Source organism: Xenopus laevis, chromosome 9_10S, assembly GCF_017654675.1.
Source record: "Xenopus laevis strain J_2021 chromosome 9_10S, Xenopus_laevis_v10.1, whole genome shotgun sequence".
Lineage (NCBI taxonomy): Eukaryota > Metazoa > Chordata > Amphibia > Anura > Pipidae > Xenopus > Xenopus laevis.
The window spans coordinates 75,427,891-75,452,370 of record NC_054388.1 but is presented as its reverse complement, the minus strand read 5'-3'; the positions used below and the strand labels follow the sequence as shown (position 1 = coordinate 75,452,370).

At 38.3% G+C, this 24,480-nt stretch overlaps 1 protein-coding gene across 2 annotated transcripts in view; it reads right to left on the bottom strand.

The window, feature by feature from the left end:
• LOC108703039 (receptor tyrosine-protein kinase erbB-4) overlaps positions 1 to 24,480 on the bottom strand; it is a 440,770-nt gene that overhangs the window by 91,436 nt on the left and 324,854 nt on the right. For both annotated transcript variants that reach the window (XM_018238955.2, XM_041578052.1), the window contains exons 10-15: positions 16,289 to 16,362; positions 13,758 to 13,848; positions 10,158 to 10,357; positions 8,060 to 8,192; positions 5,023 to 5,116; positions 3,367 to 3,521 (exon numbers count right to left, since the gene is read on the bottom strand). In XM_018238955.2, coding sequence (XP_018094444.1) covers positions 3,367 to 3,521; positions 5,023 to 5,116; positions 8,060 to 8,192; positions 10,158 to 10,357; positions 13,758 to 13,848; positions 16,289 to 16,362 — 747 coding nt within the window. The remainder of the gene's footprint in view (positions 1 to 3,366; positions 3,522 to 5,022; positions 5,117 to 8,059; positions 8,193 to 10,157; positions 10,358 to 13,757; positions 13,849 to 16,288; positions 16,363 to 24,480) is intronic.

Sequence of the window (24,480 nt, the reverse complement as noted above, 5' to 3'; positions counted from 1 at the left end):
ATGTCATCAAAAATTGCACCAAATTGTTATTAAACCAAGCCTGTTTAATTCTGCTTCTCTCTAGAATAATTCCTCTGCAGTACATATTATGACAAGCAATAGAGACACATCTTGGTTGAGTTAATGACCCCTACAGATTTGTGTTTGTCATTCAGAGCTAGCTGAGTTTTAATTGGCAAGCAGATGAGAGCAGAATGTTTGCATAAACCTAGCTCCTTGCTGTATCTCCTGGACCTGGGTATCTCTATGTCCTTTACTGCATCCTCCTGCTGACAGGTCGGAGAGATTCCATTTTCAGGCCCTTAGTGTTTAGTAGCATTAGTAATGAAGCAATCTGTTCCTGTATGGTGAGCACACCACCTGCTATAAATGCAATAAAGACTGCAGGCTGAAGACAAAGCTTTAATAATTATATGAAATTCCTGTATAATTGACTATTATTTTGCAATAATAAAATAAAATGACTAATATCTTTTAATCTTCCTCTGGTTCTTCTCTTACAGAAATGATCATAATGATTAGTGTGGCTTTGGATATTAAAGTATTTTTCAGACATCTTATAGTGGGCTAAGTATGGATTAAAAGAAGGGATCTCTACATTTTGATTATACATGCCCCAGCAATTTTAGCAAATAAGCTGTAGTGTGCTGTTGCAGCAACATCATATCATAATTATGTGTCGTAAAGCACAGGAGGTTAATAGCAGCATAAACAATATTAGCCACAGTCCAGCAACAAATACTAACTATTGGTATCTATTCTTTAACTATCATAATCAGTAACTAGTTTAAGGAGTAAGTTTAAGAAGGAGTTACTATGTAACCCCCATAGCTCTTGGCATAGTCAAAACCGGCCTTGTATTTAGGTTTGTCACTTCACTAGATACTGGACCTTTGCCTGCTCTCTTGTATTGCCTTACCTTGTTTTGCCAAGAATATCCAGCAGTTGAATGGGGGTAATTATAAGCGGCAATACCTGGCGAAATAATTCGCTCATCACTAATCAGCAACAGTCCTACCTGTGTTTAAAAAACTGAATTTCCTTCTCAAGATTTCTTCTGTTTTACAAATGATATAAGTTCTTCTAGCTCTAAAGGCTTTTCATGTGGACAAGCTCTCATATATAGCAGACAACTTGTGTTTGGAGATATGATCTACTAATACTTACTCTGTTGCCTAGATGTTTTGCCACAGAAAGCTACTGTTATTCTACTTTATTCTGGCCTTGCAAAAACAACTACATATTATTGGCAATATTACTTACTGCACACGAATTGCAGGACATGCTATTTATTGCTTGCTTCTTTCTTGTCTTGCACCCAAAGCTCCAACCTTGTCTGTAAAAGTGTGCTTCCTGCACCCCAAACTGATGTACTTATGAGAAAGAAAAGGGGGGAACTGCCACACTTCCATTAGAATCAATTCTCCCTTGTGGCTCTGTTGTAATTAGATTTGTGAAAGTGGTAAAAGGTCTCATTGTGAATGACAACAGCTGTTGACATCAATGTGCTATACTGAATAATTTACTGCATCCATTTTACTTGCTAAAGAACTGTGAGATGGAATTGTCTGGCTCCGCGACACCTTGGCATTTCTCCTTGCTCTCTGCATTGTTCTTCCACTCCATCTCAAGAAGAAAAAAAATACATTCCAAAAACAAAAAAAATTGATGCAAGTAATTTCTGCTTTTGTCACGGCTTTGTGTTTCCAGTCCTCTGAGTGAACACCCATTAAAAAAGGGCATGCAAGTTTCAGGCTGTCTCACCTATATGGAGTGATTACAACTGAGAGGATCCTTCTGCTTGACTTCCACAAACACTGTGGGGGTTATTTATCAAGCTCCGAATACTCGAAAACCAAAAAAAATAGATTTTTCGGACCTTAAAAATAAAATCGGAATTTTTGGGATTTATTAAAGTCCGATGGTATGAAAACTTCAAATCCGAAAAAATCCAGCATCTCAAAGCTCTCGTGGTCCTGTATTAGTCAAGGGGAAGGTCCCAGTGTCTGCACTGCTGTACCGATATCGAATGATTTCGGGGATTTTGGGCCAAAAAGTCCAGAAACTCCAGAAAAATTGTGGCTTTTGCGGAAAAGTCCGAAAAATTCAGACTTTTTGACCAAAGGTCCGAAGTTGGCCCGAACCTATTCTTTTGAATGATAAATAAGGTCCATTCGGGAATTGCTCTGATTTTCATCTTAGAAATACTGAGATAAATTCAGAGCTTGATAAATAACACCTGTGTGTTTTCTAAAAGCAGTATAGAAAAGCACACATACAGTATTTATTCCACTAAGAATGTTCGGTATTGACAAAGAAACTTGTAACAGGCCCCAATGCACAATTTCTCATGCTAGAGTTCTCCAACCTGTTAGGTGCCCAAGGGGTGAAATGAATAGTGTGCACAGCAGAAAACATTACAGTTTGTTGATAATTTGCAGTCACTTACTATGAAGTCAGTACAAAGCAATTTAGTCTAATCACCATTATACTTGTGCTCCTAGCAATTCCAGCTCATTTCACCCCCTTCCCTCAGAGTTTTCGCTAATAAAGGATTCAGCTCTGCATGGTTGTGTTGTGATAAGCCACATATATCATAACTGCAAATAAACAGAGAGCAACAGCTTTGGCACCTGGATTACTCTCCTGTCAACACTAAGGGGGAAAATATGATATCTCTGGATTTCCCTGCACAATCTAAGGCCATCCCAAAAAATGCTGACATCATGGAAATGAATCAGGGATGGGCCTGAGAGATGTTTATTTCCCTCTCCTCCCTCCCCTCAACAATGCTCTAAGAACTCTGTGAAACAATGTTTTTATTAGTGCTCATGTAATTGCTGCCCGTTACCTTTCAGCATTTTGCTGTTTGTGCAGATTCCAATTTAAATTGCTCAACCCCTGCGGGGCCTAATTTCACTAATCTTAGACTTGGTCCATGGGCATTGAATGAGAGTGGAGGGATCTCTGTTTCTCTTCTATGACTCATACTTTGCTAATATTGTAAATTAAGTATCTCCACCTTTGCTAAAAGGAACTATTTGTGTTCTGTTGAACTGCAGACCAGCAGAAGAGAAACACATGGGAAGCTTTAGATGTAGACTATATTTTTGGCTACTATCGTTATAAACTAGAAATGCATTCTTTGCAAAAGTTATGATATTGATAGCAAAGCCTTTAAGTAACCTAACCACAAACTCTTGCTTCGGTGAAGAATTTAAAGAAAAAAGTATTAATAATAACAGCGTAAAACGTAAACATATAATTATGTAGAACTCTTGCAATACCTATAGTAATTTACAGAAAATCTCAATAACCCAGACACTTCACAAAGTCCCCTTCACGTACAGTAGGAAAGCTTCTTACCCGTCTGTACAGTTAGGGTGGCAGGGACGGCATTCTTTGTCCTCATCTGCGTACTTAAAGATGAAGCTGTTTGCCGCTTGTAGACCTTCTGGGCATTTCTCTACGCAGTTAGGCCCGTCTTTAAAATTGGAGCATTTTGTGCAGTGATCTGGGCCCTGAAAATCAATTGCTTGTTAGGGACAATGTAGGTACAGGATAAGAGCATGATCAACACTATGTTCTTTAGTGGACTGTCATTATTTGCACAGTATATATGATTAAAATATATGATTTAAACAGTGTTACAGTATGTGTAGTTACATGTAACATATGACCGATCTGTTATAACATTTTATTAGATTTTGTTTCTGTATTTTTTCTGGCCTTTCTTACAGACTTTCAGCTGTAGTGCCAAAAACATCATCATGTGCAATAAAGCATAGAGTAAACATGGCATAACAGAAATCCTGGGTTTTTAGGATTGCAGTGGCCTGTGTGAACACCAGAGAGTCTCCCAGTGGGCCCAGAGCCTGGTGGGCTCTTTTTGGACATCGTTTTAAAGGAAAACTATACCCCCAAAATGAATACTTAAGCAACAGATAGTTTATATCAAATTGAATGACATATTAAAGAATCTTGCCAAACTGGAATATATATTTACATAAATATTGCCCTTTTACATCTCTTGCCTTGAACCACCATTTCGTGACTCTATCTGTGCTGCCTCAGAGATCACCTGACCAGAAATACTACAACTCTAACTGTAACAGGAAGAAGTGTGGAAGCAAAAGGCAGAACTCTATCTGTTAATTGGCTCATGTGACCTAACATGTGGTTTGTATGTGTACACAGTGAATCTTACGATCTCAGGGGGCGGCCCTTATTTTTTAAAATGGCAATTTTCTATTTATGATTACCCAATGGCACCTACTACTAAAAAAGTATATTATTATGATAATGGTTCATTTACATGAAGCAGGGTTTGACACATGAGCTGTTTTACTCAGTATCTTTTAATAGAGACCTACATTGTTTGGGGGGTATAGTTTTCCTTTAAGAGCTGGCCCTTAATGTCAGGTTATGTTCTTAGATATGTGTGAAAATTGCTATAACTAATGTTGATATAAGAACTGCTGCAGCAAAGTTCAATGAAAACACAACAAAACTCCTCACTAAGACGTTTCAACTTTTAAATGTCTAAACAAGCTAAACATTGTTAAAAAAAGTTTTTTGTTTTTTTTAATACAGTACCCTGTAATTATAAATTGATAAAAGTATCCTGCAAGGCAATAAAAAGTTCATATTAAAGGAACAGAAATGAAAACAGCATGTTTCCTGGATTCTCTGTTTTTTTCTGGAGGAGAAGAAAGATCTATGGGAAGGGAGCTGTGACTGAAGCAATCACTGTAACACATGCCATTCTGTAGGGCCTACTTTTCTAAAGCTTTGATATCTAACTTAAAAAGAGAACTGTATGGAAAAGAAATGGATTCAGCTATCAACCAATTATTGTACAGCTCAGTGTCTCATTAACAACAATCAGAGCCAACGGTTATAAAACTTTGCCATGGGTCTAAATCATTGTCCATTTACAATAAAGAAAAACATACTGTATGTATCCAAAAAGTACAACTGCCTTTTTGAAACTCTACAAGAGCCCATTGTGCTGTTCCTTACCACTCCATAGCAGGTGGCCATGCTGTCCTCCATCTTCTCACATTGGGGGTCACATTTTACACAGACAGAGCCATTGGCAAATTCACGGGACTCTCTGCAGAGAAATAAAAATCAAGATTTGAATAGTAAAATAGGGGTAAATATCACTTGCCCTTAGCTACTTGTCTACTCCGACAAGTAGCTAAGGTCAAGCCAGTGCAATGTGAATGTACCTTTACCTCACTAGGGCAACCCTGAAGGTACGTTCTTCTAGAATGTGCACTATCATTTACCACTCTCCAGACCCAAAAGTCCTTTTCCCTTATATAAAATTAATTTTAATCCTACTTGAGATGCCCTTTAAATTCTGATAGCTCCTGAAAACATCCTTAATGCTTGCAAATATTATAAAATACTGTTACTCTTTCAGATCTATTTCTCTCCCTCTAATTAAATGTGCTTAATATATGAATGCCACAATTGTGTCTGAGAACACTTCATCAGGACCAGTGATGTTCAAAAGAGATAGAACTGAAAAACCAATAAAGCAAAAGCTGCACAAGTGGGAAAAGGAGAATCAGTTGGGGGAATGTGTAAAAAGAGATAAGGTGAGGAGGATAGTTCAGCAGGCATGAAAAATGGAAGGGAGCAGAGGAAATGTCCCTGCTTTGCCAGGAAACATCCGCTAATTAAAATGGATGATCTCCGGGGGAAGAAGATTTCATTACAATGAAAGACTGTTTATTATCTTGCTGTAGGAGGGAGACATGGAAATTGATGGTGCATTCTTAAGGATCATTATATTTACTAATAAACAAGTGATGGAGGGGGCTAGAGCTTATATTATTACATAGTTTAACCCCTTCCCCAACAAATTCTATTCATCTGTTTGTTACCTTGCCTTGATACCTAATTTCATTCATTGCTTCCCCTTGAATATGAGATAAAAAAAAATTGGTCATTTATCACTTTCTTAGCTTCAAATAAATGCAGAAGGTAGTCCCAAAAAAGTGACAGCTACCCCTCTATAGCGCATCTGGATTATTTTAGCAACAATTTCGTGAAACCTCAAAGACCCAGAAGGTAAATGGTCCCTAGAGTAGGGATGTAGCGAACTGACGTTTATGTGTTCGCGAACGCCGTTCGCGAACACCGGCAAAAAATGCGAACAGTTCGCGAACAGTTCGCGAACTTCGAACACCCGCAAAATCGTTCGATTCGAACGATCGAAGGATTTTAATCGTTCGATCGAACGATTTTCATTCGAATCGAACGATCTAAGCCATTCTATCGAATGATTTCATTCAATCGAATGGCTTCGATCGTTCGATTCGAACGAAAATCCTTAGATTTTAGCGGTCGAAGGAATCGAATGGTCGAATGGTCGAACGATTTTTGTTCGAATCGAACGCGAACTCATATTGGCGAACGGCGCGCGACGTTCGCGAACATTCGGCGGACGCGAACAGTCGAAGTTCGCGCGAACTAGTTCGCCGGCGAACAGTTTGCTACATCCGTACCCTAGAGGTCTATGGGGCCGATTCATCAAGAGTCGAATATCGAGGGTTAATTAACCCTCGATATTCGACTGGGAACTAAAATCGTTCGGCTTCGAATATCGAAGTCGAACGATTTTGCGCAAATCCTGCGATCGAACGATTCGAAGGATTTTAATCCAACGATCGAAGGAAAATCCTTCGATCAAAAAATCACAGGCAAGCCTATGGGGACCTTCCCCATAGGCTAACATTGACTTCGGTAGGTTTTATCTACCGAAGTAGGTGGTCGAAGTATTTTTTAAAGAGACAGTACTTCGATTATCGAATGGTCGAATAGTCGAACGATTTTTACTTTGAATCGTTCGAATTCGATCGAATTCGATCGAATTTAACCAATTCGATGGTCGAAGTACCCAAAAAATACTTCGAAATTCGAAGTTTTTTACATTCGAATTCCTCACTCGAATTTTGTAAATCTGCCCCTATGTGTTCGCACAGCAAGACGTAAGATGCATTGGGCCTACCACAATTTCAGTTCTGATTTCCCTATACTGCTAGAACCAACTTCTAATTACCAGTAATTACTATTGAGGTCCTGCTTAAGAGTAACAATAAATGACCCAAGTGTGATATTAGTGTCACCACAACCCTGCACAATTGCCCAGACCTCTTACAAATTCCCACTGCCTTTAGAAAGACACTTGCAGTTGCTGTTTATTTTCAGCTACAAAATGAAATGCTGCATGTCCCCACATCATGTCATAGGGGCAAATTTACTTACCTTTGAATTTCGCCAGCGTTGGCTTCGCCGCACTTTGCCAGGCGCCGCTAATTCACTAAAATTCGAAGTTGCGCTCAGGGAGGCGAAAGGTAGCTAAGTTGTGCTAGCATTACTTCAACAAGCAAAGCGAAGTTACGCTAGAGATGCCTAATTTGCATACGGCGCCAAATTAAAGTACAATGGCCGTATATGTAACAGCAAATACATTACACTACACAAGCCTGGGAAAGCTTCATAAAATAAAATAGAGTTGTTATTTTGCCCTATACATGTGCCCACTGTATAGTTTTGGTGCCATATGTTAGGAAATGTAGGGTGGAAGGAGGGTACCCCCAAAAAAATGTACAATCTTTTTCAGCCTATCACCCAGAAAAAAGTAAAAGACGCCAGCAGTTTTTAGCACTTGGAAAAAATTTAAACTTTTTATGAAGCAATCGCTATCTACTCTATTGCACTTCGCCTGGTCTGAGGTGGTGAAGGCAAGTCTGGTCCAAGAGGTAACGTTCAGTAAAAGTTAGTGAATTAGCGTAGTTATGTCCCTTTGCCATAGCGCAACTTCGCCTGGCGTAAGGGTGCGAAGTAGCGATAGAGTAGGTCCACTTCACTAGCGAATTTAGTAAATCGGTGAAGTAACGAAATGACGTCACGCAGGCGAAATTGCGCTAGCGTTAGCCACTTCGCGCTTTAGTGAATTTGCCCCATAGGCTTTACCATCAACAGAAAAATAAACTTAAAATTCTGGCAATGACCTTGTCAAATACTGTCCTTATTCTCTTACCCTTTATAAAGGTTACATGATCTGACACATGACTTCCCCCGGCTGAAATATCGACAAGACAGACACTGATTGGCTCTGGGGCCCCAGCACCCAGCATTGGAGCAGAGAGGGTCACAAACCATTCCTTCAGCAGCTGCATAAGAGTAAACAAGAATACATGCTAATAACATAGTATCTGGGTATGAAAAAAAAAAAAGAGCGTCAATGAATTCACCTTTCTGCTGGAATCCAACTTTGCTTCCAGCTGATTTAGGAAGCACCCCCCACCCCCATAAATCTGAAGCTGTCTCCAGTTTGCAACTTTTAGTTTTCTCCCTTGTTCTAAAGACATCCTACTAGTTTTTAAAATTATTTATGGTATCTAACAGTACAGTTCCAGTTCTCTGGAAAGAAAAGGGAAACCATCCAATACTATCAGTGTATGAATGATAGAATATTATGAATGTAATATAAACATTATATATTTTATAACATTACATCCTCAATGACTAACACAATATTTACATGGTGACTTACAATAATGAAAGGTTGCTTAAAATACAATACAAATATAATACTACACTGATATAATTGAAGGATAGTATTAAAGTAAAGGGCTGATTTATTAACCATCAGTCATTTTTACCCAGTATTAAATAAACATTCCAACACAGAAAATAACTGTCTAAACACTTTCTCCCCACATCCAATCTGAATTGGGGGGCAAGGGTTTGGACATGTGATAGAGCTCTATGCTGCAACAGTTCTCTGTGTTGTGCATAAGTGTAGACACAGCTTATAATTTTCCTAAACAATGGACCCAACTGTTCATATAATACTTGTCAACAAACACACATGCTTTCATGATTACTTTCATGATGGATTGATAGCAGCAATAGCAGGACTGGTTTATCCCTTCCCGACCCTGGGCATTGATGTATTACTGTGCTACTTGCTGGGAGAATGTTATAATATGTGCTTTGATGGTCTGAACAACCAGCACTGCTTTTAATCACACTAAATTGACATGAACTGGCACCCCTGTGACATTATAGTAAAGGGGTTGATCACATTCCAAATACTTTTTTTCAGTTGTTTCTAGATTGTTCCCCAAAACTGAAAAGTTCCCGTCTGGTATTTGCGTATAGCAGCTCAGTAATCCAGGTGCAGATTCAGAACGTTTACAATCTGGTACATAAATTGATACATCTCTAAGCAGCATCTCTGGGATTTAGCAACTATTGTATCAATTCTAACATTTGCATTTAAAGGACAAGGAAAGTTAAAATAAAGAAGTAGGTAGAAATGTTGTACATTATGTTTTGTTCTTCTGTACCAGCCCAAGGCAACCACAGCCCTTTATCAGAAAAGATCTCTGTCTCCAAAGATGCCCCAGTAGCTCCCCGTCTTCTTTTCTGCTGATTCACTGCACATGCTCTGTGCTGCTGTCACTTACTGAGTTTAGGGACCGACTCACAATATACAGTACACATAGAATATAAATGTCACAATATTAGGCTGATTAGTAATTAACACAGCACAAAAACCAGTGCAATTAGCATCAGAATTTAATAATCAGCCTTGTAGCATCAGCTTATATTACAGACCAACCTCATTTTCTGCTGGATAATTAGTGATGACCCCTAAGCTTAGCTTCTCAACAGCTGCTCAGAGCCCACTGAGCATGTGAGTGTCACAGACACTTTCCAAGATGGTGACCCCCTGTAACAAGTTTGAAGTCCTGAATCATTACTGCTATTGACAAGCTGAAACCTTAGGCTGGTGCAATGTTAAGGGTTTATTTCAACTTTAATGAAACTTAGGGATTCTTCTCAGAATCCAAATATAAGGCCAAATATAAGAAACAGAGGGTGGAACAAGCACTGATTGAGATAGTAGTTAATTTAGCAGGACATGTGGCTGCAAAAACGAGCTAGGAACAGTGATGGGACACTAAAAAGGGAGCCGGAAACAGGGACTGATGCTAAACTTGCATCAGTAAAATTACAGTAGTTATTTCATTAACATAGTTTTCACCAACTGAAGGAAATTTTTCAGAAGAGCAAACCACTTGATACAAGTGACAATAGATAACAAAAAAAACAGTAATGGGACTCACTGCAGTTTTCTGGTTTCTTATTCTCTCGGATAGTGGTTCTCTGGTTGGATGTCCGGAAGAGTGATGTCCAGTTGACTGTATGGTAATAGCACAGGTTAGGATTATCGGTGATATATATATTCCCAGCACTTATCTCTTTGAGAGACTGAAACTGCAGGGAGTTGAGACTCTGCTGCTTTAGGATCAGCAGGGAAATCCCACTGTGAAAAGAGAAATTGCAGAGTTTTAGAGCATATGGATACCAGTAGCTTGAGTCTGAACCCTAATAACAGTAGTAAGATTGAAAGAAAAAACATTTTTACTTTATATGCACATATATAATTAGTGTTTAGCTATTTAAAGTTGTAAGGTGGTAGGAGAGCTGTGAGGTGCAGCTGTAACTAATAAGAGGATAAGCAGATACCCGGCAAGTGTTTGATACAGTGCTTCAACCTCAGTTTAATAGAGAAGGTTGATGCTTACCGCCTTCCTTTAGCTTAGATTACTTTGCATCCTTCCATTACTCTGAAAAGCTTAAACTACTAAAAGGGCCACCTGCTATTTCAAAGAGTGCTGCCCTATGGAAGCTTTAAATCAAAAACTACTTTTACTGTCACTTCTCCAGACAAAAGTAGAATTGTTCCAGAGAATCTGCTGCTTCGTTTGCTGCTATGGAGGTTTCATAACTTCTCAGCTAAGGCCATCATTAAACGTGCCCCCTGCCCTTCCATCTCAGCCTCAGCTCATAGACAAATAATTATACAGTATACAGTTTGTCATAACCTCAGTGGGCACCAGCTTTCTCCTGTCTGTCGTGTGGGGAACAAGAAACTCTGATACCATAATTGCTGCTTTTTGTCTGACGGTTAAAACCTGTAATCTTAAAACCCAGTGTTTTGCAAACTGTTATGGAGAGCTCTCAGGAATTCCTTTATTTAGTAAATAATGACGTTTCTTTTCAGACACATGTTTTTTGTGTTCTGCTACCTTTTTATAAAGTAACTCCAGTGCTTTTAAAAAAACAATGAGTGTATGGTTATGTATAGCTAGCATACATATGCAATGTCCACTGTAGCCTTTAAGGCACAAAATGTTGCCAGTTATCACATCTCACCCCTTCTGCGCTTGATGACGATCACACCTTTACACTCTAGTATGTGCTGCCCACCTATTCATCCACAGAAGTGGCCAGTATCATGGTAACAAGCCAATGTCATTAAAAAATTGCCAGCGTTTAAAGGGATCCTGTCATCAGAAAACATGTTTTTTTCAAAACACATCAGTTAATAGTGCTACTCCAGCAGAATGCACTGAAATCCATTTCTCAAAAGAGCAAACAGATTTTTTTATATTCAATTTTGAAATCTGACATGGGGCTAGACATTTTGTCAATTTCCCAGCTGCCCCAGTCATGTGACTTGTGCCTGCACTGGCAGGCTGCTGTTTTTCCTTCTCAATGTAACTGAATGTGTCTCAGTGGGACATGGGTTTTTACTATTGAGTGTTGTTCTTAGATCTACCAGGCAGCTGTTATCTTGTGTTAGGGAGCTGTTATCTGGTTACCTTCCCATTGTTCTTTTGTTTGGCTGCTGGGGGGGAGGGGAGGGAGGGGGGTGATATCACTCCAACTTGCAGTACAGCAGTGAGGGATTGAAGTTTATCAGAGCACAAGTCACATGACTTGGGGCAGCTGGGAAATTGACAATATGTCTAGCCCCATGTCAGATTTCAAAACTGAATATAAAAAAATCTGTTTGCTCTTTTGAGAAATGGATTTCAGTGCAGAATTCTGCTGGAGCAGCACTATTAACTGATTCATTTTGAAAAATAGTAATTTAAGACTCATTTCAAATTCAGTAAAGTTTCAGTTAGTAGCAAACAGCACTATAGGGATTATTTATGGGAGCACAAGCAGCAGAATGATGAAAAAGATAGGGGTGGTTACAAAACAGCTTTACACCTCCCTCCTCCCACCATTAGAATCAAGTGAAGCCCAAGGTAGACCACACTTGTGAAGTGCAAAAACTTGTCCACTTGTGGCATTTGCTTATGAGGCCTTGTATGTTTTGTGAACAAAGATTAAACACAAATAACAGGTGTGTTTAAGAGCACAACCATGCTGTATTTTACCGAAGAAAATTAAGAAAATGATGCCTTTCTTGCCAGCAATATACAGCAAAATGGGTGGTGATTCTCATTCAATTTATTATGATATACCCTTTGTAGTGCTGATTAGTGATGGGCGAATTTATTCACCAGGTGCGAATTCGTGGCAAATTCCTGTGATTGGCGCCGGCGTCAAAAAATGGACACCGGCATCAAAAAAGAGACGCCAGCACGGTTTCACTAATTTTTCGCGTTTCACAAATTTCGCTGGAAATTCGCAAATTTTTCGGCGAAGCGAAACTCCCCAAATTCGCCCATCACTAGTGCTGATGGTTTCACAGGAGTGAAACTGGAAATACATAGCAAAGTGGCCTGTGATTAGTACTGCATCACTGGGGTCCTGACCTATCTACTAGGAGTTTGCATATTCCTTAAGTGTCTGATTAGCTTTTCTCCTGGTACACAACATTCCTCCAATACTGCAAAAACGTACAAAAAAACTTTTCCACCAGTGATGGGCGAATTTCTCCCGTTTCGCAGAAAAATGTGCGCATTTCCCCGCAAAATTCACAAAACGCAGAAAAGTCGCAAAAAATTTGTGAAAATCAAAATTGACGCCAGCGTCCGATTATAGACGCGCATCCCAAAAGTCGATTGCATGAATTTTGACACTGCCGTTAAAGTCAATGGGCGTCCAAATAGTGTTGATGCGCCGCAATTTTGACGCGATCGACTTTTCGGAAGTGCGTCCAAAGTTTTATGATGCAGACAAATTTTCGCGGGAGATTCGCAAATTTATTGGCTGGCGAAGAAATGCCGAAATTTGCCGCAAATTCATGACAGGCGAATTTATTCAGCCATCACTATTCTCCACAGCTCAAGTCTGCTAAAAATCATTTAAACATTAATAAAACCAAATAGGACTCTTTTCCCACTAATAAGGATTAATTTTATCTTATTTGGGATCAAGTACAAGGTACGGTTGTGTTAGAATATTATAAAAATGTAATTATTCAATTAAAATAGAGTCTATGGGAGATGACCTTTCTGCAATTTGGAACTTTTGGGATAACGGGTTTGCAGATAATGGATCCCATATCTGTACAAAAATATGAAACAAGTTTCCTAGGAGTGCTTTTGAGTCTTGAGATTCCGTTTTTTATACTCTGCAAGACAAATGGGCACTGCAAATTCCCGCAATTCGCCGGCAGCGAATAAATTCGCCGCTTTATAATGAGACGCCGGCGCCGTTTTGCGAATTTTGCAGGAAATTCGCAAACTTTTCCGCGAAGCGAAATGCCCCAAATTCGCCTATCGCTATTAGCTTCCTGTCAATACCTTATCTTCCCTAATGTACCTCAGTCCCTGGCTGTATTTAACTATTAACGGCTTTGGAAAACTGCACAGGAAATTACTGCATAAATGGTTGTTCCCATTGACATTTATCCTATAGAAAACCAGTTCATGTGCCATATAGCTGGAAATCTGCTGTTGGCTGCAGGAGGAGGAGCCTACCTGTAGAGCACTCTGCCACCTATATTCACCAGGTTGGAAAAGACACTGAGGTCCGTCATATTTTTGGGCCAAGACTGTATGTTTAGGAAACCTAGAAAGAAAATAATAACAGAGAGATGACATTAGCTAGAAATACGATTCATATTAAAAACCACTGAGAATTATCCTGCACTTAAATACAGTAGTCATAATCCTTATTGGCCCATTTGTGCTGCACTAAAGAATACAGAGAGATCCTGGAACTCTACCATAATTCGTCTGCTCATTAAAGGGATCCTGTCATCGGAAAACGTGTTTTTTTTTCAAAACGCATCAGTTAATTGTGCTACTCCAGAAGAATTCTGCACTGCAATCCATTTCTCAAAAGAGCAAACAGATTTTTTCATATTCAATTTTGAAATCTGACATGGGGCTAGACGTTTTGTCAATTTCCCAGCTGCCCTTGGTCATGTGACTTGTGCTTGCACTTTAGGAGAGAAATGCTTTCTGGCAGACTGCTGTTTTTCCTTCTCAATGTAACTGAATGTGTCTCATTGAGACATGGGTTTTTACTATTGAGTGTTGTCCTTAGATCTACCAGACAGCTGTTATCTTGTGTTAGGGAGCTGTTATCTGGTTACCTTCCCATTCTTCTTTTGTTTGGCTTCTGGGGGGAAAAGGGAGGGGGGTGATATCACTCCAACTTGCAGTACAGCAGTAAAGAGTGATTGAAGTTTACCAGAGCACAAGTCACATGACTTGGGGCAGCTGGGAAATTAACAATATGTCTAGCCCCATGTCAGATTTCAAAATTGAATATAAAAAAATCTGTTTCCTCTTTTGAGAAATGGATTTCAGTGCAGAATTCTGCTGGAGCAGCACTATTAACTGATGCATTTTGAAAATTTTGTTTTTCCCATGACAGTATCCCTTCAAACAGACCTGTTATCCAAAAAGCTCCAAATTACAGTGAGGTCATCTCCCATAGATTCCAATTTATCAAATAATCCAAATTTTCAAAACTTATTTCCTGTCTGTAATAATAAAACAGTACCTTGCACTAAGAATTAAACCTTATTGGAAAAAAAACAGCCTATTAGGTTTATTTAATGTTTACATGATTTCTTTTAGTAGACTTAAGGTGTGAAGATCCATTATCTGGAAAACCCCAGGCCCCAAGCATACTGTATAACAGGTCTATATATGTAATATATATTGGCTAGCAGCAGCTGAAAACAAAAATTCAGATAAATATGGATGGTTGTGTTTATAGAAATATTATCTGGGACTTGTAAGTCAGAGTGATGGTTCTCTCATTGCTCACACTGTGTTAATGTTTAGCATTTGGTTCCTGTGAATACACAAAGACCAGTGGTAATTATGAGGCTCACTTTGACCTACTATGTTTGTAAGGTACCTCTTGTCCCAACCTACAACCCTTTCTCAGGTAAAAGGGATTCTGGACTTCTTCATATAGGTCATGTTGAATCAAACTCAACCATTTCAAATATCAGTGGGAAAAGAGGTTCCTCTATATAAATGTTTTACTTTTTAAGAACACACGTGACATAGCCACAATGAGGCATCTGAAATATTGCATTAGCAACTGATTAGTGCAGGTATGTATTTTCTGGAATGCTTGATACCTGGGGTTTCTCGGATAAGGGTTTTTCAGTTACCGTCAAGTACAAGATACTTATTATTACAGAGAAAAAGGGAAAATTTTAAAACATATGTCCATCCTTTAATTTAGAGTTTCTAGATATACGGTTTCCGGATCCCATTCCTGTACAGCTATGCAGAGAGAAATGAGCATACTGTATGGATTATCTTCCCTTTGTGGTGGAAGAGCTGTGATTTGCCAACCACATCCTATTGTACCACATCCTATTATAGGGAAGGACTCTTAGGGGCCGATTTGTCGATTTTTTTGAGGTGAATTTTCGAATGAAAAAAATTGAATTTCAAGCTATTTTTTCTGTACTTCGACTAGGGAATAGTCCAAATTCGATTTGAAATTGAAAAACATGTAATTAAATTATAATTGGTGGACTTTGCAAAATCGCTTATTTTGGGAAAAACTTCGAATACGGACCTATTCGATCGAAAACGGACCTATTCGACCAAAAAAAAAAAATTCGACTTAATTTCGGTTGGTGTTTTTGAATTCGAATTTCGAAGTTTTTTCAATTTGAAATAGGCCCCTAAGAGCAAGCCCATAATCCAACACACACAGGGACCAGGGAGGATCTAGATAAGATGCTCCAAAAAGGAGCACTCTATTTACCTCTAAAAGTTAGACAATTTATACTTTTAGTGATATCACTTCTTTACAATGTTCTGACCAACTTGCATTTGAAGAAAAATATTCTTTTGCACATTGGACATGTTCTAGAATGCAATTATTAATAGGGTCACTAAGTATGGAAAGAAGGCCTCCCAATACAACAGATGACAGTGCTGCAGTAGAGTATCAAAGTTAGTACAGTAAAGTATCACTTTTTATTAATGATAGTGAGCTACTGTAGGTTCAGAACCAAAAACAATCTCACCTGTGATCTCTCGAACTGTGTGGAAGATGTGTAGCTTCTGAGGATCTAGAGCAGCTATGTTGTGATAGGGATCCCTATGGAGTTAGAAAAACATACACACCATTAATATATGCTGGACATCCTGTGTATGTGACATTCAGTGGTATAACTAGATATTACTGGGTCTTACAGAAAATTATATATCACGCCCTAAAATGTCTGGAGGTTGACCAATGTTACTACTATTTATTGAAACTGTATATGAATTAGGGCCTCATGGGGTCCATATACCTCCTGGGCCCCCTGCAGCCGCAGGGTCTGCTTCCTCTATAGTTACGCCCCTGGTGACATTGCAATACACCAATCATCCTTTGTCTGCTAAGTGCAGCTGATGGGCGAGAACAAATCGTTCATTTTAGGGACCAATGCTTTATTGGCTTCTGTCACAGTTCTGGTAATATTTATTTCAGTAAAGTTGCAGTACTGTAAGAGAGAACACTAGAGGGCAAGAAAATATACCTTGATAGATGTCATGCATCTATTTGTAGGATGTATTGTCTGTTTCATCTACGAATTTGGAAACTATATTTAATATAGCTAGCAGCATAGCAAGGCAAACTTTGTCAATTTACCAGTTGTTGACCTACAATTTCCAGTATCATTTATCAGCTTTGCTTCTATAACAGGCAGTGTGCCAAAGGTATGTCCTGCTCTAGTATGTCATTTATATCACATACCTGCTTACATTAATATTTTAATTATTCCTTTCCTTTTCAAAGTTATCGTAATACACAATTGTTATGCAGAATAATTCAAAGTATCAGTATAGGTTCTGTTATCTGGAAACCCATTATCCAGAAAGCTCCGAATCGCAGAAAGGCTGTCTCCCAGCCTAGAGACTGCAACCATGTTCCCTTGTTCTTGTGTGGGTATCTAAAACAGTACTTAACTCTAGGGGGTTATTCATCAAATTCCGAAAAGTTCTCACTATTTTCTGAAAACGACTACGACCAAATCTGCACAGACTTCCCCCCCTATTTATGAATACATTTTTCCGAAAATGTATTGTCCAGGAAAAAACTTGATAAAATCATACAAATCCAAATCATACACATTTTTTTAGATTTGTTGCCCAAAACCTCAGACTTTTCCGGATTTGACAACAGAAAACATGAAATCTACGGATTATTGAAGGAAAATCAGGATATCACATCTGCCATTGACTTCTACATGAACTCGGCAGGTCTGCGTTGGAGCACATTTTTATTTTGGACTTTTAACACCATCGGGGTTTAATAAATCTCCAGAAATTTGTTTTTTTTCTGCAAAAAAATAGTTTCCCCCTTTAAAAGTCCAACCAGGAAAAAAATCGGACTTCAATAAATAACCCCCCTAATGTCTAGCACAACAAGATTACAGCAAGTGAAAGTGCATTATGTATTAGATAAATGCCTAGAATAGAGGGTCCATTTAGTCCAGCACACCTAAGTTAGGGTCCCCAGTAATAATGCCAATCTCAAATACAGTTAGGTGACCTAACTGTATTTGAGATTGGCATTATTACTGGGGACCCAACTGTTCTTTATATTGGTAGGATTACTATTACTGCACAGCCAAATAAATTCTTCAAGGAAAAGGTTACTGCACAACTATGCAAGTTCAGCCAGCCAAGAACTCCACTAGCCAATGATTACTGTACACCTTACTAAGCTCCACCTGGAAAGAGGTAATGCATGATTTAATTACTCCAGTGTTCCATCTAACATAAGTTGACAAGCAGTTAAAAAGTCCACATCCATCACTTTTTTCCATCACATTTTAAGAATGTATCTTTGCCTGTACAACCTAGCAAGCATTACAGTTATATTTAGATCAGGCAACAAATGGTAACTACACATACTTTTAAGCGTTATATGGCATCTGTTACTTCACACCCATCTGGAATGAAGATGTTACAATGCAGTCAAACTTGCATGATTATTGCTCAACCTGTGCTTTAGCTAGGAAAAGTAATTGTATACCAAATGCACTCCCTGCTGAGTTCGATAGAAAAGAGGGTGGTTGGGAAGACTGTGATCGAGAGGAATAATTTTGTTACTTCAAAAATAAGAATAAACATGAGATTCAGATATTCAGATATCCTTACTGTTCCTTTCAAAAGTGTTTTAACTTGTGCAACAAAAATTAGGCTTCAGTCTCTCTTGTTCTGTCAGTAAAGAGTATAGTGGGGCATGGCAGAGTAGCATTAATTAAATTACTATACATAGCACTCTAACATAGTGGAAGTTGCTGATACCATATTATCACTTTTAACAAACGGGGCCATAGGGTGATGATTACAACAGAAGTCAGCCATCTGTACAAAATTAATTGAACAGTTGTGCATAATAATATCCAAGATAATAGTTACAAGGAAATGCAGTAGAGGAAAAGAGAATTTAGTTTAAATGGGACTTTATTTTCAATTTAATGGCAATGGGTGTGTATGAAATGTAATCCATTGTTCTCCATGACCAACAATGTGTAAGTTATTACTGAGTAAAAATTTTCACTGGAATCACAACAAAAATACAGTGCCCACTGACAGTGTTTGAATAAAATATCAAAAAATTAAACAGCTTCACTATTTACTTAGCATGTTAATTATGGAAGCTAAAGAGGAACAAGCCCTACGAAGTGGGTAAAAAAAGTAGCGTGTGCGGTAATCATTGGCTTGTGGAGCTCAGCAGATTGTGATCGTGTGCTAATATGAAGCACATTTCTTATACACAGCTTGTTTGCTAATACTTTTTTTTACAAGGAACAATAGTTTTGTTTGTTAATACTCAAAAATCTAAGGTGTCCTTTGATATGACTACACTTATTGGAGTTCTTTGGAGCACTTTAAGAAAAGAAAAATGTCCCCATTATTCAAATGTTCCATTGCGGCTGTGTATCTTCTTGCCCTTTACCCTCTAAGTATTTCTGTATGCAGTATCCTGATAGGACTTTATAGCTTCTGTTTCTTTGCTTATTTTTCTGATGTGAGGAACTGTCTAGAGAGCAAATATATATATTCTCAAGGTTATTTACAAGTCTTGGCTATCGCACATAGACATTCATTAACATTATTCATTTGAAACACTTTTTTTTTTAAAATATGCATTTGCACAAAACACTAAGAAATTCCTATGACATGACATTCCATTTCACGCTGCAGCTCAGTTGGCAATGGTTTATAAATCCTGAAAGTTTTTATAGCTAGTCAAACTATCTAATCTTGGGGAGGAGATGTGAGTGATTCCATAAAGTGAAACACTTTAGCTCCACATTTCTAATGCCAAAATTAAATCATAATTTTACAAATGGACTTTCTAAAAGCATTGATTAAAGCACCCACATGTGAAATGTGTATAAACAAGGTTTCCTTTAATAATCTGCATTTGCCAGGTCTTACATAAATTTGGTGCAGTCCTAGAAGACATAGGTGCACATTTACCTAGGGTCAAATACCGAGGGTTAATTAACCCTCGATATTTGACCATCGAAGTAAAATCCTTCGACTTCGAATATCGAAGTCAAAGGATTTTGCGATATTCCTACGATTGAACGATCAAAGGAATAATCGTTCGATGGAACGATTAAATCCTTTGAATCGGACGATTCGAAGAATTTTAATCCATCGTTTGAAGGATATTCCTTCGATCAGGAAATTGTTAGGAAGCCTATGTGGACCTTCCCCATAGGCTAATATTGGCCTCGGTAGGTATTAGGTGGCGAACTAGGGGGTCGAAGAAATTTATAAAGAGACAGTTCTTCGACTAATGGTTGAATAGTCTAACGATTTTTAGTTCGAAACGTATGATTCAAAGTCGAAGGTCGAAGTAGCCCATTTGATGGTCGAAGTCGCCATCTTCGACCATTCGAAAATTCAAACTATTTTTCCTCTATTCCTTCACTCGATCTAAGTAAATGGGCCCCATACTGTTACAAAATGACACTAGCCTGTCTACTGATTTTAAAAAAAGAATTATGAATGACAGGATATGGAATACAGATGCAAAAGAGGCACAAATCATGTACATGAATGTAGAGAAACATGAGGCACATCATACATGAAGCACCAACTATGCACGTATAACAGATCTAATATTTCTAAAGGTAAAGCTGAAGGAGAAGGTTATTAACATAGGGCATATTTGTTGTTCGCATACAAAGGCAGAACTGAATATTCATGAGTAAATTAGAATTCAGAAACAAAATTAAAAACAAAATTAAAAAAAGGTACCTGCAGGTTGTACTCTAGCAGCTAATTGTTACAGAATGTGAAGACTGCATGAAAATTGGTTTATTCTGCAAGAGTATCGTAAATGCCATCAACTGCTTCAAGGAACTAGCAGAAAGGTTATGAAGACTTCAATAAAAGACATTCTAACCTCACAAATTGCATTTGCTTCATTTTCATATTATACAGGGTTAGGTAAAACTATATCTTCTGTATCCTCTAAACTACATTATAAGCAAATTTTGCCTTTTCTATGACTTCTTTTGCCAGTTTATTTTATGCACCAAATGTGTTATTTTTAGCATTCGGCCGACCCCTGGATCCTTTGTGAAAGATTCAGCCAAATCTTGCCTGAAATCCAAGTTCTGGGTTTGGTGCATAATTCTGACCATGAGTCAACTGCTGGACAGATTCAAGCTGACCTTCAGGCACAACATACAACAATTTCAACTTGCATCATCCATCACTAACTCTATGGGGCTCTATATTACTGACAGATTAAATAAGATAGCTCAACTGGAGCATGCCAAAACACGAATGAATAAGCATAGGTTGGTAGGGGAGACAATAGTGAAACCTTTTTGTAAAGTATGACATCCTGTTGTTTACAGTTAAAAACAATAAAGTCTTCAAAGAAAAGGACAACTCCTACAGTCAAACAGGGATTTGTTTGTTTGACATTTTGGGTTGTTTTGCTGCCCCTGAAAATGGGTGCCTTGTGTCTATGCATGGAATCAGGAAATTTAGAAGATTACCCAGGCATTTTGGAGCATAATATTGAACCCAGTGTCAGAACACAGGGTCTCTGCCACAGATCCCGGTTCTTTCAGCAGAACAATGACCTACTGCTAACCACACTTCAAGCACTCACGGAAGTCAAAATGCTGAACTGTTCTGAAGTGTGCAGCAATGAGCTCAGATCTAAATACTATTGAACATTGTGGAGAGATCTGAAAACTGCAGTAGGGAGAAGGCATCCTTAAATTTTAGGAAAATTTGAACTGTTGAGTGGTCAGTGATTTAGAACGCTCATTCATGGTTTTAGAATCATACTGTGTGCTACCAAATATTTATAAGTCTATGGAGTCAATCAGATTATAAAACATTTTTTTTATTATATAATTTTGGAAGGGAATATCAATGTTCTGTAATTGTAATTTACAATGGTGAACCATTGGTCATAACTAAAGAATTCTCCTTGGAATAAAACACTGGCTACTAAACATTTATGGTGCATTCACTTTAAAGGTCTAAGGGGCAATATACCTGACTAGGGTATTACACAGACTGTATTTCACAGATTCAGTTCAAAGAGGAGAATTTGTCTCCTGTGTTATTTTATGAAAACTCCATTAAAATCTAGGGGAAAACTTGAAAAAAAATTCCAATTGAATTCAATCTGCAAAAATGCAAATATATAGGAAGGAAAAACCTACACAGTAAATTAGCATTATAGCAGAGGCAATTTTCTCCTTACATTACATTCAGTAATGTAAGGAGAAAAACTGCGTTTTTCATTCCCTCATTCAACTCAAAAACAGGAGAAAGAAGGAATTGGGAATACATATAGCTTGGCTCCCATTATTTGGAGGATCAAGAAAAAACAAAGGCCAGTAGGCTCTCCGGAGGTGCTGTGGGTTGTAAGAACAACTTAAATAATAATTATTAATTGTATTTGTTTACTAATGGGAACTTGAGACATTTTCATACAGTTGTGAATTTGGTGGATTATTTCCCTTGTGAAGAATGCTTTCAGTGCTGCACTTTATCCATGCTATTGATGTTATTGTTCCCGGGATCACTGGCATTGCCTGATTTCTCTGTAAGATTTTAGGACCTAGGAAGCTAAAGAAGTTTGAGGCATTGTGCCAAACATACTCTTTTATAAAGAGGCCTGGTTATTCATTTATGCTATGCTGTGACAAGCATTACACAGCAAGAGAAGTATGTGGTAACTAGTGATGAGCGAATTTCTTCTGTTTCGCTTCTCTGGAAATTCGCACATTAAATTCAATGGGCGTCTATTAATTGTCTACTAATTATTCGCCAGTGGCGAAACGTGGAAATTCACTGTGAATTCACACCTGCCAAATAAATGCGCCCATCACTAGCGGTGACATTAATAGGTTGTTACATTTTATGAGCGAGCTTCAGCCATCTTTTGTATGTAGCTACACATTACAGGGAATCATTTACTATTGCACTGGGTTTGTTATTAAAGAACTAAGGGAAGCAAAAATACAACCCAAATGACACTTGTACAGAGTACTTGTGCCATGGTCTATGCCAGTGATCTCCAACCACTAGCTCATGAGCAACATGTTCCTCTCCGACTGGTTGGATGTTGCTCCCAGTGGCCTCAAAGCAGGAGCTTATTTTTGAATTCTAGGCTTGGAGGCAAGTTTTGGTTGTATAAAACCAGGTGCACTGGCAAACAGAGCCTCAATGTAGGTTGACAATCAACATCAACATTTTTCATGCTTGTGTTGCTCTCCAATCCCCTTTACTTCTGAATGTTGCTCAAAGGTTCAAAAGGTTGGGGATCCCTTGATATGCATTCAGTACAAGATACAAACCACCTATCAGCACAAGAGAGCCCATCCTAATAACTAGAATGGGCATCACCTTGTGCCTCCTGGCATATCCTAGTTTGAACACCTGAATAATGCACAACCCAGTACGCATGACAGGGCTGACCTACATCTTGACTATTTGTGCTCAACTTGGTAATTGCAAAGAGCTGGACATTTGGGCAAAATATACAAAGTCACATATAAGGACAAGAAGCCAAGAATTGTCAGACTTTGTACCTTACTTGGCAATATTAATAATAATGATGTTGCTGCCATGTTTCTTCAATTCTACAATTCCCTAATTAGAAGTATATATATTATACACAGAAATATAGTTAAATGGCAGATGGACAACCAGTTATCAACCCTGACAAACATTTGATTTAATGTAAGTAAAATGAATGAGCAAATGCACTGCTAAGAAAAGCCATAAATTCAGGTGGCTTTTTTCTATGGTTCTTTGCTTTTTACGACTGTCTCTTATCTTTAAGTATTGGATAAAATATTTGTGTTTATCTCTATAACAGAGAAAACGCTTTATGTTGGCAAGCATTTCTTACCATCAGCATAAATTAATGAAACGGTCATTGCCAGCCCTGAAGGAGTGACACAGACAAAATTTTATAAAATCTGCTTTATTTTGTCCGTTCGTTTAGATTGACTTTCAATGCACAACTCTTAGCCAGTAGGGGATCCCTTTTAACAGAATTAGTTTAGATACACATTCTATTCATATTTAAGTGAAGACAGCACCCTCCGTTGCCCAAAGTGCCATGGTAATTGGCTTTACTGAGAAATAATGCCCTGTTGTCTTTAGCCGAGGAAAGTGAAGCTATATATTTACACAGGCTAACTGGCATTTTTTCATTAAATGCTGAAATCAAAAAACTCCAAAAATCCAGTCACTGTCAATCAAAAGAAGCTTCCAGCATTAAATGGGAAATGGAAATAATAAGTGCTCGGTGTTCATGTGACTTATTCACACAACAATCAGAGGGAGGAGAGCTTGAAAAAAACACAATGCACAATTCTTGTTCCTGTTGCGAATGACAAGTAGTGATGGGCGAATTTATTCACAAGGCGCGAATTTGCGGCGTATTCCCCATCACTAATTACAAGCTTCTCATTGAGAGGTTGAGTGAAATGACAGTATCACACTGTAAATGTAAATGGTCAATACCTTATTAGCAGCTTTGGTCTAGATTCTTAGTAACACCCTAAACAATGTGGATGTTTAAGTACACTGCATTAGTCAAGGTCATAAAGCATTTTGCAACCAACACTCTCAATTTTGATCTCATGTTTCCCCTCTGTCCCAGGGCTATGATTTGCTCTAATTGTGGATTTTGTCATCTTTGGCGATGGAAACTGCAGTC